The 13,819-nt window shown below is 40.0% G+C and overlaps 1 protein-coding gene across 1 annotated transcript in view; it reads right to left on the bottom strand.

Annotated features, from left to right (window-relative positions):
* The window catches only part of spata5 (spermatogenesis associated 5), a 167,483-nt gene that overhangs the window by 135,206 nt on the left and 18,458 nt on the right, over window positions 1–13,819 (bottom strand). The window contains exon 11 of the mRNA XM_020917598.2: window positions 7,320–7,474. Within this exon, the coding sequence (XP_020773257.2) occupies window positions 7,320–7,474 (155 nt within the window). The remainder of the gene's footprint in view (window positions 1–7,319; window positions 7,475–13,819) is intronic.

Here is a 13,819-nt window from a genome sequence, read left to right as displayed (position 1 = left end):
GCAGATATAATGACTCAAAAAGGAAAAGGCCACTGCTTTTGCCAAACAGATGGAAGAAGTCAGGGCAGAGGTGCAGGAGGAGATTAAACATCAGGCTACCGCCAACGGTTTCCTTCAAGGGCAACTCGCTCAAGTTAACCATATGGCCGAGGAAAAAGCCCAGTATCTCCTGGAAACCATCACTAGGAAGGATCAGCAGGAGAAACAACTAAGGGACAAGATCACTGCTCTCACTCAGGATCTGGAGAAGAAGCAGGTGAAGAAGCAGGGCCTGGTGCGTCTGGTGGCCAAACTGCAGTCCTCCCTGAAGGAGAAGGAACAGACCCCTGCAGCAGCTCAGAACAGGGTGGACATTCTGGAAATAGACAATCAAGAGCCTTGACTGCAGAAGTGTCTGTTCTGCGACCTGCTCTAACAGAGGAGAAGAAAGCCACTAGAAAGGAGCTGGAGTCAGAAAACAACATCCTGACAAAGAAGGGATCTACTCTCAGATCTGCAGAAGAAGTGCCGTGCCTAAAATCTGCCCTGACAGAGGAGCGGAAAAACCAACAGACCCAGGTCAAACTTCAAACCCTGCTGGATGAGAAGATGGGGCTGGAGTCTACTGTGGCAAAGCTTAGGTCCACACTCAATGTGGAGAAACACTCTATTGAGGTCCTCCACTGCAGAGAGAAAGCAGAGTCAGATCATCCAAGAGCAGAAGGCAAAGACACAAGCCTTAAATTAGGCTCTCCAGACAGAGAAAGTCACATTTAAGGCTGTGATTGAGCAGTGCAATGCTGCTTATGTCTCTGTTTTACAACAAAGAGACCAGCTCACACAGAACCTGCAGGACACCACCCACGAGATGAAGCTGAAGGTGCAGCACAGAGATGAGCTCGGTGCTCTACAGTGCACTGAGGAGCACAAGAGGAACGTGTTGCAGGAGAAGATCTGGGGACTTCCAGAGGTTCTGACCTCCTCAGAAGAGACTAACTCTGCTCTGAAGAGACAGAACCAGGAGCTCCAGGACAACATGGCCACCAAGGAGGAGGAGTGGAAGGAGACAAACAAAAGAAGAGGAGGAGATGGTACATAAACCACCTGGAGTATTAAGAGAACCTTACTGAAAAGTAAGGTACAATTTACTGTTCCCATTGGGACAATTTCCCCCGTCAAATGCAGACGACTTTTCCTGCACTCTAAATTTGAGTCAGAACGCTAGGCGTTTATATGATTAATTAGAAAAAACAATTAGTTCAAGTATCAATTCTTAAATTTCCTTAGAAACGCGCCAATTCTATATATATATATATATATATATATATATATATATATATATATGTTCTTTGTTGTAATAATGACCTTTGATATTCAACAAAGCCAGGATATGTTATTTCATATTTCTTGACAAGCCAAATGGTGAGCCAGATACAACAGTAACATCTATGATTAACATATGATTTATGACACAGCCTGATTTTGCAGTTCAAAACCCAACCGGTGCCAATAAGGAAAGCATTCAACCTAGAAACCTATGATTGCACGCTGATGTCATCCTTGTTCATAAGCATTCTTGTAAGACGACCTTTTCAATTTGTATCTTTTGATGCTGTACTGCACATTTCTCTTGCAAAAATTGGAGACGGAAAACTACACTGGGAAAAATGTGTAGAATATATAGCTCAGTTTGAACCATGGGGCTGCTGGTTTGGGGAACAGGCCACGATGTGTCTGCCTGACAAATGGCCCAAGCCCGGATGGGAGGAAGGGAGTGCTGGAGTGAACAACAAGAGGATATTAAGCAGATAAGGTAGAAGCATCTCCTCCGGGCACATCACAAAGCTCTATATCAGTCCGCCTGTCTATCTCTTTATTATACATTGATTTCTTGCCTTTTTAGTCCTCCTTTTTGAACACCTCCTCTCCAGTGGTTCCACCCGCTGCTCCCTCTCTCTCTTGGTTGTCCCACTATCTGCTTTTTATCTGGCCCGTCTCTCTCATTGACTGTGTTTACATGCACACAGAGGCAGAAATCAGGTTACACAGTGAATCAGATGGACACACGTATTCTGTACTAACGCAGTTAAGAGGAAAGTGCATGTGCATACAGCTCAATAATCCAGTTTGTCAATGACACACAAAACAAGACTATAGCAGTGTGTAGAACATTATGGTGTGTAGAACATTATGGGAAATCAACTTGTTTGAGCTTTTAACCATTTGTATTGTCACCTGACCAAAAACATATTTGACATACTGTTTTATTTCACTTGGGTGTTTCAGTAATCCTGTATATTTAGTAAGGAAACACCAAAAAACTCCTAACCCTTAAAAAATACTTATACTTACTTATACTCATAAAATAAAAAAGGGCAATTATGTCAGCAGAAAGCATTAAAGGGTACAAGCTAATGTACCATTGCTCACACTGAAGATGGACACCAGATTAAGTTGTGAAGGCAATTTGATCAATGATTTAAAGTACTTTGCTGAAGTTATATGTAATTTTAAAATAGAGGAGCACTTCCGGTGTTATTCCTTCAGTAGAAATGACACAGTAGAGACAAGATGGACACATCCAAATTTGCAGGAATACAATCCAATAAATGAGTCAAAAGGCAACTCTAGTTATGTATGAAACTAGGAATGATATAGATTTTTATTTTTTTTTGCCCAGTAGTACCAGTATCCAATATCTAATGCTAATAGCTGATATTAGATGATTTCATTATGAAGTAGGGCTGGCCTCTATGGACCAATCATAATGAAAAAAACATAGATTTTATTTGATCTTATCTTGATAAATATAACATGTAAGTAAACATTCATTTCTTGAACTTTTGTTACTTAGTTTTGCCTGTTATATATGTACACACACTACCAACTATAATCCATTTACATTGCAACTTTATATTTTAAAAGTATTTTCTCTATCATTCCATCTTTTCAGCTCTTCCTCTCTCCTCTTCTCTTTTCTCTCTCTCTGTGCAACACATCCCAGGCTACCGGCGCCGTCTCCAGGGAACCGAGCACCTAATGGAAACCTGGCGTCTGGCCACGTACTGTAAATACCCAACAATTTATGGACAGCGCTGGAGAGGGGGAGCGGACGGACGGATGGAAGAGGAGGAGGAGAGGAAGTGGAGACGAGATAGATCGGAAGGGGCCAAATGAGCCAGAAGAATGATTCAGACCACTAATGAGTAATGAAATGAAATAAGCTGATAAAAGCCATGGTTAAAGACACATAGACTATACAGGAAACAGCTGAGCAGCAGGAAAATGATATGCTATGAGCTGCAGAGGAAGTGCAGTAAAGAGGAGGAGATTGAAGGACTGCTTATCAATTTGGTGACTTTGCAAAAACGGAAGACATGCCTCCTTGGATCTCCTTGGTTCATGCATTGTCATTAGACTTTGGATTTATTTACTTTCAAGTAGGAGTGGGTGATATTGGGAAAAATTTAAATATTTTGGAGTATCACAACAATTCAGGCAATATTATCTCAAACCAGCAGGATTTTTATTAGCTTTTTGTAGCATTTTCATTATAAACTATGCAGTTAATATTATGAAGGTTGTTTTGAAGAAAATGTAATATTAATAGAATACATATTTCAATCTGGTTGTCTCTCTTTACAATTAGGCTATATTTTGACTTTTATTTTTAATACATGGTAAAGCAGGTTCAGGTGATATAGAAATGTATTTTAAAAAACTGCCTTCAATAGAAAAGAACTGAATTAAATAAATTCCGCTGGCACATACAAGAAGACCATGTAAGCTTGCCATTTGTGTAGAACAGGCACTTCATGTACCCAAAATTGTGGATGGTTCAATTTCCACTCACAGCAATGTTCTTGTCAAAACATTTCCAATCAGTATGAGGTGTACCATTGGTGACACAGGGCCAAAAGTAAACATCCAAATGAAACTGAAAGTATAAATAATAATAATAATAATAATAATAATAATAATAACTATTATCATCATAATCATCATCATAATCATTATTATTATTATTAATTCTGGGACAGCACTGTATGAAGGCATTATTGAAGCATTCTGAGGCAACAACAGCAGGTAAAAAGTCTTTTTGAATTTAGTAGGATAGTAGTAGTAGGGGTAGGATGCAAATTAAAAAACTTTTTTTTTCTGAATTAAACATACCAATGTACCAATGCAGACCTGTACACTACAACTATTACTTAAAATTCTTCACTGAGAAGAGCAAGAATTGAAATGTACAAGTATACATCACATTCCATCTCTTACAAAGTGTTAATAGAATTAAAAGCCTAAGTTTTTTGACTCACACCTTGCCGTGCTGTGACTTCATTTACCTCTCCTCCTTCCTCCCTCCTTTTCCCTTCCACACACTAGACCTACTTATTATGTTTTACTGTTGTTTTCTGAACTTTACAGGGACCTCTTAAGCTCTGCTCTTTGATGGGGTTGAGGGGAAGGAGTAGGGGACTTCTACGAATAAATACAGTGGAAAATATTAAAACAAGTCCAATTAAGAGATGGAAGACAATGACTAAGTAGAATAGTGGCGCTTATATTGCAGTGTACGTGACTGGGGAGCCTATGAGATGTGTGTGTAGCCAGCTCCAGTGGAAGTGTCTTATATAAAGTGGATTAGAAACAAATGTTTGCATTCATGTGGATATAATCAGGTCCGGAGTTCTGCGGCTGGACTCCAGAGGACTTCAGAGAAGAAGAAATAAATAAATACAAATGTTTGAAAGCACTGAAATAACCAGAGGATTCAACTCAAGCAAATGAGTTTACAGAAAAGATGATGTACAGTTTACAAAATTAATAAGATCATAGTAACAAGAATCAATAGCAGAGGAAGTGAGCAAATGAAACTGTGTAGGGAGTGATTCACTACGTTAACATGCACAGTGCACACCAGGAAAACCAAATCTCTGACCTAGTCCGACTGGAAGATGATTTCAGAAATCTGTGTAAACACAGAACTTCGATTGGGGGCGTTGCGGATAGCATCTCCCAAATCACATAAACACATCTGGAGAGGTCTGATCGTATTCAAAAGCAACCCTGCATGTAACAGCGCACTCTGAACATACCAAACCTGAACCACTCGAGCTTTCATGGAGCTAATCCTGGTTCAGATGTTTTGTGGGAATCCAAACAATTTGCAAGTCAATAAAGTCAATTTGCATTTATTTACCAGGAAAATAAATCACATCAGGCTCATTGCGCGGACATGTCTGTGCCAAACTTTAGCTGTTCCATGCTGTTTTAATCAATCATCCATAGAGTCTTTCTGCATCACAGTCCTTGCGGTCTGCAGCACTGAGCCACAGGTAACCTTTTGGCCATGGCACAGCAAGAGCTATATCATGCCATGCAAAACATCCATGTAGATTTGACCCTGGACTGTAAACTGTAAACCGGCATATTGTACATGTAATCACTAATTTTAGATCAGCAGCAATGGCACACCTAGTGTTGTTATTTTGGTCCAGAATGTTAAAAGAGAAAGTAAAAATTACAGGAGCTTTGATGCATTTCATAGCACTGCAGAGAGCAAATAAACTGAGCAAAGCATTTCATAGCATGTTTAAAAGTCAAAAGCTCAAAGTAAATGTGTTGTTGATATGTATATTCCAAAAACATAGCAGTTTCTTTTAGCAATTATATTATAAAGTTTTAGTACCTATTTGGCTTTTTGTCCTGCATTCTCTCTGACCAGAAAAGCAAGACAAACACTGGCTCAAGAGCATAATGTAAAGTCTCATTTTGTGTCCAAAAAACACTATACAAAGCCAGTGAACTAAAACGAATACTTTTGCTGAGTGCTTCACTTCTACTTAACAAGACTGCCTGTACACTGTGTAAGCAAAATGCGGTAGAGGGAGGAGGGACATCTCTTTTTTCTACACTCATTGGCAGGAACCATCAGAGATCTGCTTTCAATTACCGGTGGAGGATGATGTGAGCCCTCTTCCTGTCCGTTATGTCTTGCACATGCAAACTCCAAAACATCCTGCTCTCTTTGCTCACCTCCTCTCCCCTACCCCTCCATCTCTCTCTCTATCTCTCTTTTTGCTTGTCCAGTGCAGAGGCATTCATCACATCCAGCACGTCCACAGTCACTCAGCCTAAACGTCCCGGGACTGGCGCGGTCAATGGTCCGGAGAGTTTTGGGGAGTGCATGTGAGTGGAGAGGGAGTAGTGATGACTACTCTGTTTCTTGTGGCTATGAGCTGTGAGCGCTGACAGTTTGCTTCATGAATTTGTTTTGCTGTTTTGGATGAGGTAGAGACAACATGATGTAAACCACTCCACTTCCTCCTCGGGACAGAGAGGGGCTGAGTGGAACTGACGCAAGGCTGATTACAAATACTGGAGCCACAGTCACTGTTTTGGTTAAGCTGCAGACATTTCTAATTTTACTCACATAATGCAATCATACTGACTGATATTGAATGAAAAAGTAACTATGGGCCATTGCTGGGGTCCATGCACATTATAGGACCATGTTACAAGCATGTGTTGAGGACATGAAATTTTCAGATTTTTTTATTCTCACCACATTGTACTCATTCACACATGTAGCCTGACCTGGGAATTTAACTTGCAGTTTGCCAGAACTGGGTCATGTGTGAACAAAACCAGAACTGACTTCCCTGCAGTTTTGATCTGCCCCAGGTAAATTACTGGGAATACATGTAAGGCTTGTTTGTGTGAACAACGCCAGAAAACTACCATTACCATCATTTAATTTCCTCAGTTACCAGCATGATTTCCTGGTTATAAGCTTGGTTTTCTGGTTACGCTATACATGATAAAGTTATGTTCCGTTATTGTTCAATATAAATGATGTAGCAAAATGTCATTTGTTTTGGCCCAGTACACATACTCACAGGTTAAAATTAGAACGTTTTTTGCTATCTGTATCTAATTATAACGTGAACGAAGATGCAAGGCCGGTATTAGAGGTGCCAGATTTGGCAGTGACCAAGCTTTGGAAAAAAGCCCAAAAAAGGTGACACAAGACCTATAAAAAGAAGCCTCAGATAGAAGCAACTAGTTAAATGTTGTGTACTCCAATGAGCTGTTCATATTTTTGTTAGCATATTTAGATGAACAACTGATTGTTTATTCATCCTTTACAGGGAAATTCAAGTGTTTTCTGGATTTGCACAGTATATAAAACATTCAATTAATAAAATAAGTTGTACCAAATATTGGTAATTTTTTGATGAGGACACAACATTATGACATGGTTCAAAGATAAAAAAAAAAAAAAGAATAAAAAACAATATGAATATAATTGTAATTGTTAATGTACTTGATCTCACCTTAGGAACATCTATAGCCACCTCCCTCATGGCACTGGGCTTCACCACAGACATGGCCCAGGTCAAGTCCTGCAGGGTCACAGTGACTCTCCCCTTCAGCTGCTGGTCAGACAGGAGTGTGGATCCTCCCAGCGCTCGCCTTAGTGCATGCAAACCTACACACAAATATGTATAGAAATAAATCATTCATATTTTATCCCAGTCTCCCAACACCAAATGCACAAAAGTGCAGTGCACATTTCAAAACACAGTTGCAAGAACATTTGAGAACTGATATTAACTTCTAAACTAATAAATCTCCAATACATTTAAAGCATGTTTGTAGAGGTCTAATCTACATGTTTAGAAAACTTTGTCAATAAAAATACAGGATTTGTTAACAAGCAGTCTCTGTGCATTTGTTACATGTGCATTGGCAAATATCACGGTGTTTTATAGACATCTGATTGCCAGCAAACCTGAATTTGAGATGAAGGAGGAGAGCCCTGAGGCCCCTTTGCTGAATCGCAGAGAGTGAAGAAAGCAAAGGGGAGCCCTGCTCCGAGAGCAGGTTAAACAAATGACCAGGACAACCAGCAAGTCCTAACTGAGGTTGCTGAGGCCCAGGAACAGGAGGAGGCTCCTGAGGAAGATCTGCTGAAGCAAATTCAAATGCTGAAAGCTCAGCTAAGGAAGGAGCAGGAGGAGAAAGAGAAAGCTCTCGTGTGTATGTGGAAAATCTCCAGAAGCAGGTACAATGACTCAAAAAGGAGAAGTCCACTGCTTTTATCAAACAAGTCAGGGCAGAGGTGCAGGGGGAGATTAAACGTCAGGCTAAAGCCAACTCTTTCCTTCGAGCGCGACTCGCCCAAGTCAACCATAAGGCCGGGGAAAAAGCCCAGCATCTCCTGGAAACCATCACTAAGAAGGATCAGCAGGAGACACAACTAAGAGACCAGACCACTGCTCTCACTCAGGATCTGGAAAAGGAGCAGGTGGAGAAGCAGGGCCTGGTGTGTCTGGTGGCCAAACTGCAGTCCTCCCTGAAGGGGAAGGAACAGGCCCCTGCAGCAGCTCAGAGAGGAGTGGAAATTCTGGAAAGAGAGAAGCAAGAGCTGACTGCAGAAGTGTCTGTTCTGCAATATGCCCTGACACAAAAGAAGAAAGCCACTAGAAAGGCTCTGTGCCAACTGGAGCTATCAGAGTTAGTCAACAAAGTCCTGGAGATGGAAGGGTCCAATCTACAATCTGCTTTCACAGAGGAGAGGAACTTCATCAGAGAGCTCCAGGACAAAATGGAGGAAGTGGAGAGAAAGAATCAGTGGCTCACCACAGAAGTGACATGTCTAAAATCTGCCATGACCGAAGAGCAGGAAAAACACCTACAGGCCCAGGCCAAACTTCAAACCCTCCAGGATGAGAAGATGGGCCTGAGTCTATCGTGGCAAAGCTTAGGTCCACACTCAGTGTGGAGAAACACTCTACACTATTGAGTCCTCCAATACAGAGAGAAAAGCAGAGCCAGATAATGAAAGAGCAGAAGGCAAAGACACAAGCCTTAAATCAGACTCTCCAGACAGAGAGAGACGAACATTTAAGGCTGTGACTGAGCAGTGCGATGCTGCTTATGTCTCTGTTCTGCAACAAAGAGACCAGCTCACACAGAAAGTGCAAAACATCATCCACGAGATGAAGCTGCAGGTGCAGCACAGAGATGAGGTCGGTGCTTTACAGTGCACTGAGGAGTACAAGAGGAACATGTTGCAGGAGAAGATCCAGGAACTTTCAGAGCCTCTGACCTCCTCAGAAGAGACTAACTCTGCTCTGAAGAGACAGAACCAGGAGCTCCAGGACAACATGGCCATCAAGGAGGAGGAGTGGAAGGAGACCATCAAACAAAAGAAGAGGAGGAGATGGTTCTCCCGTGGTACATAAACCACCTGGAGTATTAAGTGAACCTTACTGAAAAGTAAGATACAATTTACTGTCCTCTTACAGGGACATTTTTCCCTTCTGACGGGAGAAACTGGAGTGCCCTGGGGAAGACAGTAGATGTTTAGATAATTAATTAGGTGGAACAAATAGGTATCAATTTCTAAATTGGTACAGAAATGTGCAATGTCTGCACATAAATACATGGGTGACCCAAGAATCAAACCTGGAACCTTCATGCTGCACGTTGAGTGTTAAACCTTTAGCTGATTAATTAAATGGAACAATTAGCTCAAGTATCAATTGGTATTGGAGTTAAGGCTACATGTTTTCCATTCTTACCTTATTATTAATGTCTATTTTTATATAAAATATAAAATAAAAATATGAACACTGTATGTTGGTGTGACTGCACTATTATTTGTCTTTCTTGTAAATGCACATTCATATAATGACACTAAAGACCAATATATTTTCATATAAATACATTTGTACTTTTCCTTCAGTGACACAACTGTAATGACTGCAGCACTGATTCAGCCGTTGACATACTGACTATCAGCCATCTGACAGTCTAATACAGACTTAAGAATACATGGAGAATGAGTCAGAAGATTAGCCATTATATATTAAAGAAGAAAATGTTGAGCACTAGGCAGTTGGTGAATACATTTTCTGAGCACCCAAGCCTCAAATGCAGGACAAAACACAGATGGATCAATTGAAATACAACTTTGAGCAACGACTCACAAGTCCATTTCACATGTGTCTCCTTTAAGGTATAGTTTTTCATCAAATTCAAATTGCACTGTAAAGTAGGGCTGCAAGATGAATTGCTATTGAAAGCAAATCTTAAAGGCAGCAGTTTTTGAAGTACCATAATTTCTTCCACAAAGAACAAAATAGCAACAATAATAGAATAATTTTATTAAAACAAACCGAAAAATCTAACTGAAAAGCTTGTCAGGAAATTAGCAATTAGATATTTTTGCCAAACCGTTCAGCCCTATTGTAAGGTCAGAAAAGGTGAATCATCTTGAGGTCTTGGAGATGCCACACTTGCCGCTTCCTTCCTTGTGGTTTGGAGGTTTTCAAAACACTCAGGCTCTGACACGTTCTGTTGATACACGCCTATCTCCCTATGGACACTAATTCCCCTTTTCACACAGGAAATAATTTGACGTGCATTATTGAGAAGAAAAGAGTTTAGGCAGAAAGGATGTGTGACTAGTGCTGAATGCAATGGGTCTGAGGGCTGGGAGCATCCGAACAAAAAGCTGCGTGTTTTAGCAAAAAAAGAGCTTTTGTTTTGTAAAGGCGAAGACATGTCATGGGTTGATTGATAGAGGGAAGAATCATAAAGTTATTATCATTTGTGTTTTGGAGATTGCCAACTATTCTATTGGTTGCTATAAACAGTTTGTGGTGTATTTTATCGTATTGTGTTAAAACGAGTGATGCTGTTGTGTTTTGGCCTGTGGGAGTTCAATTTTATTTTGTTATTTCAAAAACATCTCAAGACAATGACGGCAATGCTGCAATGTTGAAGATCTTGTGTATGGTGAGAACGCACTTGATTTTTTTTCCATTTATTTCAATACCATTACTTTTGTCTTTCAACCAACCCACCACATAAATGCACCCTCTTTCCCTTCCATTTTGTTTTTCAGCTATGTGCCACCACAACTCTCTCCAGACCTGCACGTCTCTCTTTTGACATTTACATTTTTCACCAATTAAAAGGGGAGATATAATGTAAATTTTACATTTGTGAGTTTTGCTTAATGAGCTAAACATTGTTCCAGTCTGCGTTTTACTAACTTTTCTAGAGGAGGGAACGCCACCTGGTATTCTCCATGGGAATGCTCCACAATATGCCATAAGATTTTCCATCTTCGTGATTTCAAGCAGGTGACGCCACTAGATCAAATCTGTGGAAAAGTGACCACACCCACAGTAAGAATGAATGAAGTATTTTTAAGCAGTACCACCTTATGTAACAGTAAGTCTTGACAATATGTACCCAAATATTTTTTCAATGCATATATTTTTCTTTGGGCCTCCGGTCTACTCAAACAGATGTTTTTTTGTCATATACGTACATATACCATGAACACTTCAGGCAAAGCTGTAACCTCTCCTCCGAGACAAGCTGGTGGTGTACTCTCCACCAGAAACCTTTAATTTATTTTGAATTCATTTCTGTGCACTACTTTTAGTACTTTTGGATTAGAACCAGTTGTGCCATTATTGGAAATATATAATTAGTCAGAATATGCTTTGCGAGTTGTAAAATTTTAAATACTGAGGTGACTAAAACAGAAAGTCAATGAAAAACCATAATACCCCATCTGTAACAAAATCATATTTCTGTAACATGCAGTGTTAACACTCCTAAAGCCAAATCTTACACATGATAAAACCCCCAATAATGTGTCCACCAGTGTATACAGCCTCCTTCATAATTTCCCTCGCAGATGTTTATGACTCTCTACTCCAGAGACTGCAGTGGTTTTGTGTTTGGAAACACTGACAGTGACATGAAATTGTTCAAAACCAGAAAGCTGCTTAACACTGATTCATAAGAACTTTGAATACATCTTCCTTTTTACATTGTTCATCTGTTAGTGTCTTGCTCAAAACAATTTCCAACATGAGATATTTTCTCTTTGGTATTTATAGTCAAAAGATTCAAACTGGTGACCTTCCCGTCGATGGAATTTGGTTGCGACAGCCGCTGGAGTTTTTATCTGTCACAGAGGGAAATGAGGGCAGATTAAGCGTTCTTTCCGGAGCAAACCAGGATGTTTTTTAATAAGCGGAGACATGTTTGTGGCAATTCCAATAAAGGCTTTTGAAATCACATTGAGTTTTAATGGGTGGATTACAAGTGCGTTCTGCAACAGTTTGGAAACATGTGCCGGATAAATTAAACTACAGCAATGGGAAATGATTCATTGACAAGAAAGATAAACTATGTGGTGTTTGGGATATGCATTAGCCAGCAGTTCACTGAGTGCATGCAATAAAGTAAATTAGCTTTTGATGTGCTGGTAAAACTTTTTTTTTAAATAATTAAAACTTAATACAAAAAGAAAAGTGAATCGAAGTCTATAGGTAGAGAGATGCACTATTTTTATAGACAGTTGCAGAGGAATGGGTTAAATGCACACAACGACTTACCTTATGAGGACATTGACGCATATTATTCTGTCTGAATTCTGGCTGCCTAACTTTTTTTTAAATTAGTATTTAAACAGAAAATTAAACCAACTGGTTATCCAACACCAATAAACTCATAAAACAGTAGTTTCCAAATAAGTATTAAACTACTAGAGTTACAAGTACGGCACCTTCTGTCACATGCATAGAAAACAAGCAGAAGGGGGCCCTCCTCCAAGCCAAATAAGAGACAGGTTTGTGGAAATGCAAGCCCAGCAAGCTCAGAATAAGAAGATAGTTGAAGATATCCAAAATTGTATTATTGTATTATTGGGAATATACTTCCTAATATTTTAAGAAAAGGCTACAGAGAAATGGATGACATAAAAGAATCCTTAAGTGTAATGTTTCAAACAAGGGTATATTTTTGTCCATGTCAAATTGTACACACACTTGGAACTCAACCAGAACATTTAAAGGCACATTTTCAAAGAATTGCAAAAGAAATATTATCTGACTTTTATTATTGAGTTAAAAGTATTAAAAACCTGTTGAAATCTTCTACCACCAACAAGGTCTACCTACATTTTTCACAGATCTAAACTTAAACCAGTGAATTAGTAGGAGCTATGGCGTAACACCGCGGGACCTCAAAGCTGAAACTTGCATCCAGCTGCATGTATTTAACCCATACAGGTGGGGGAGCCCTCCTCTCTGACTCAATTACACAGCACAAGTGGGCAGTGATTAGTAGCTACAAAACCAGCTCGCAGCCATGTTTCCAGGTGCCCCACGGTAAGGCATTAGTATGTTAAACACACCGGCCCTGCCAAAGCACATGTGTTCTCCCCATACAAACGCTGCAGGGATGTGGGCAGGGGCTATGGGGGGGTTGCAGGGCTTTTGGGGGGGGGGGGGGTGCAGGTGGGAGTTGAGCAGACGTGGAGAGCAGGGGATTTACCATGAGACAAAGGCATCCTGTTTAGACTTATCCGGGACAGACTGCAGACCACAGAGAGACGCTACAGATACTCATAGTAACAGTTGTGTCCATGTAGGATTTGATGACATCATTATTTCAGATGGATGGCAAGGGCCTATTCATGTGAGGACTTTGCGAGGACCTTTCCCCATTCAAAAGATGTAATATTTTGATTTGAACTGCTTAATTTCTATGACCACGGAGGACGGTTGCCATAACTTAGAATCCATGAGTACTTTACGGGAGATTTCCTGTTTTTGAAAGGAATATCCGAAGTGATGATGCACAAATGTTGAAAGTTATCATTATTTGTTTGGGATTGGCTCCACAAACTTGCCATATTAATCTTAAGGCTTAAAGTGCATTCAATTGACAACAATCACATCTTTATGGTTAAATAATGGCACCATTCTATCAACTTATTGTGAGAAAATCATCACACTTT

The sequence above is a fragment of the Boleophthalmus pectinirostris genome, unplaced genomic scaffold (genome assembly GCF_026225935.1).
Source record: "Boleophthalmus pectinirostris isolate CB_2022bp ecotype Guang Dong unplaced genomic scaffold, ASM2622593v1 HiC_scaffold_23, whole genome shotgun sequence".
Taxonomy (NCBI): Eukaryota; Metazoa; Chordata; class Actinopteri; order Gobiiformes; family Gobiidae; genus Boleophthalmus; species Boleophthalmus pectinirostris.
Note: the sequence above shows the minus strand (reverse complement) of the source record. Positions and strands in the feature narration are given on the sequence as shown.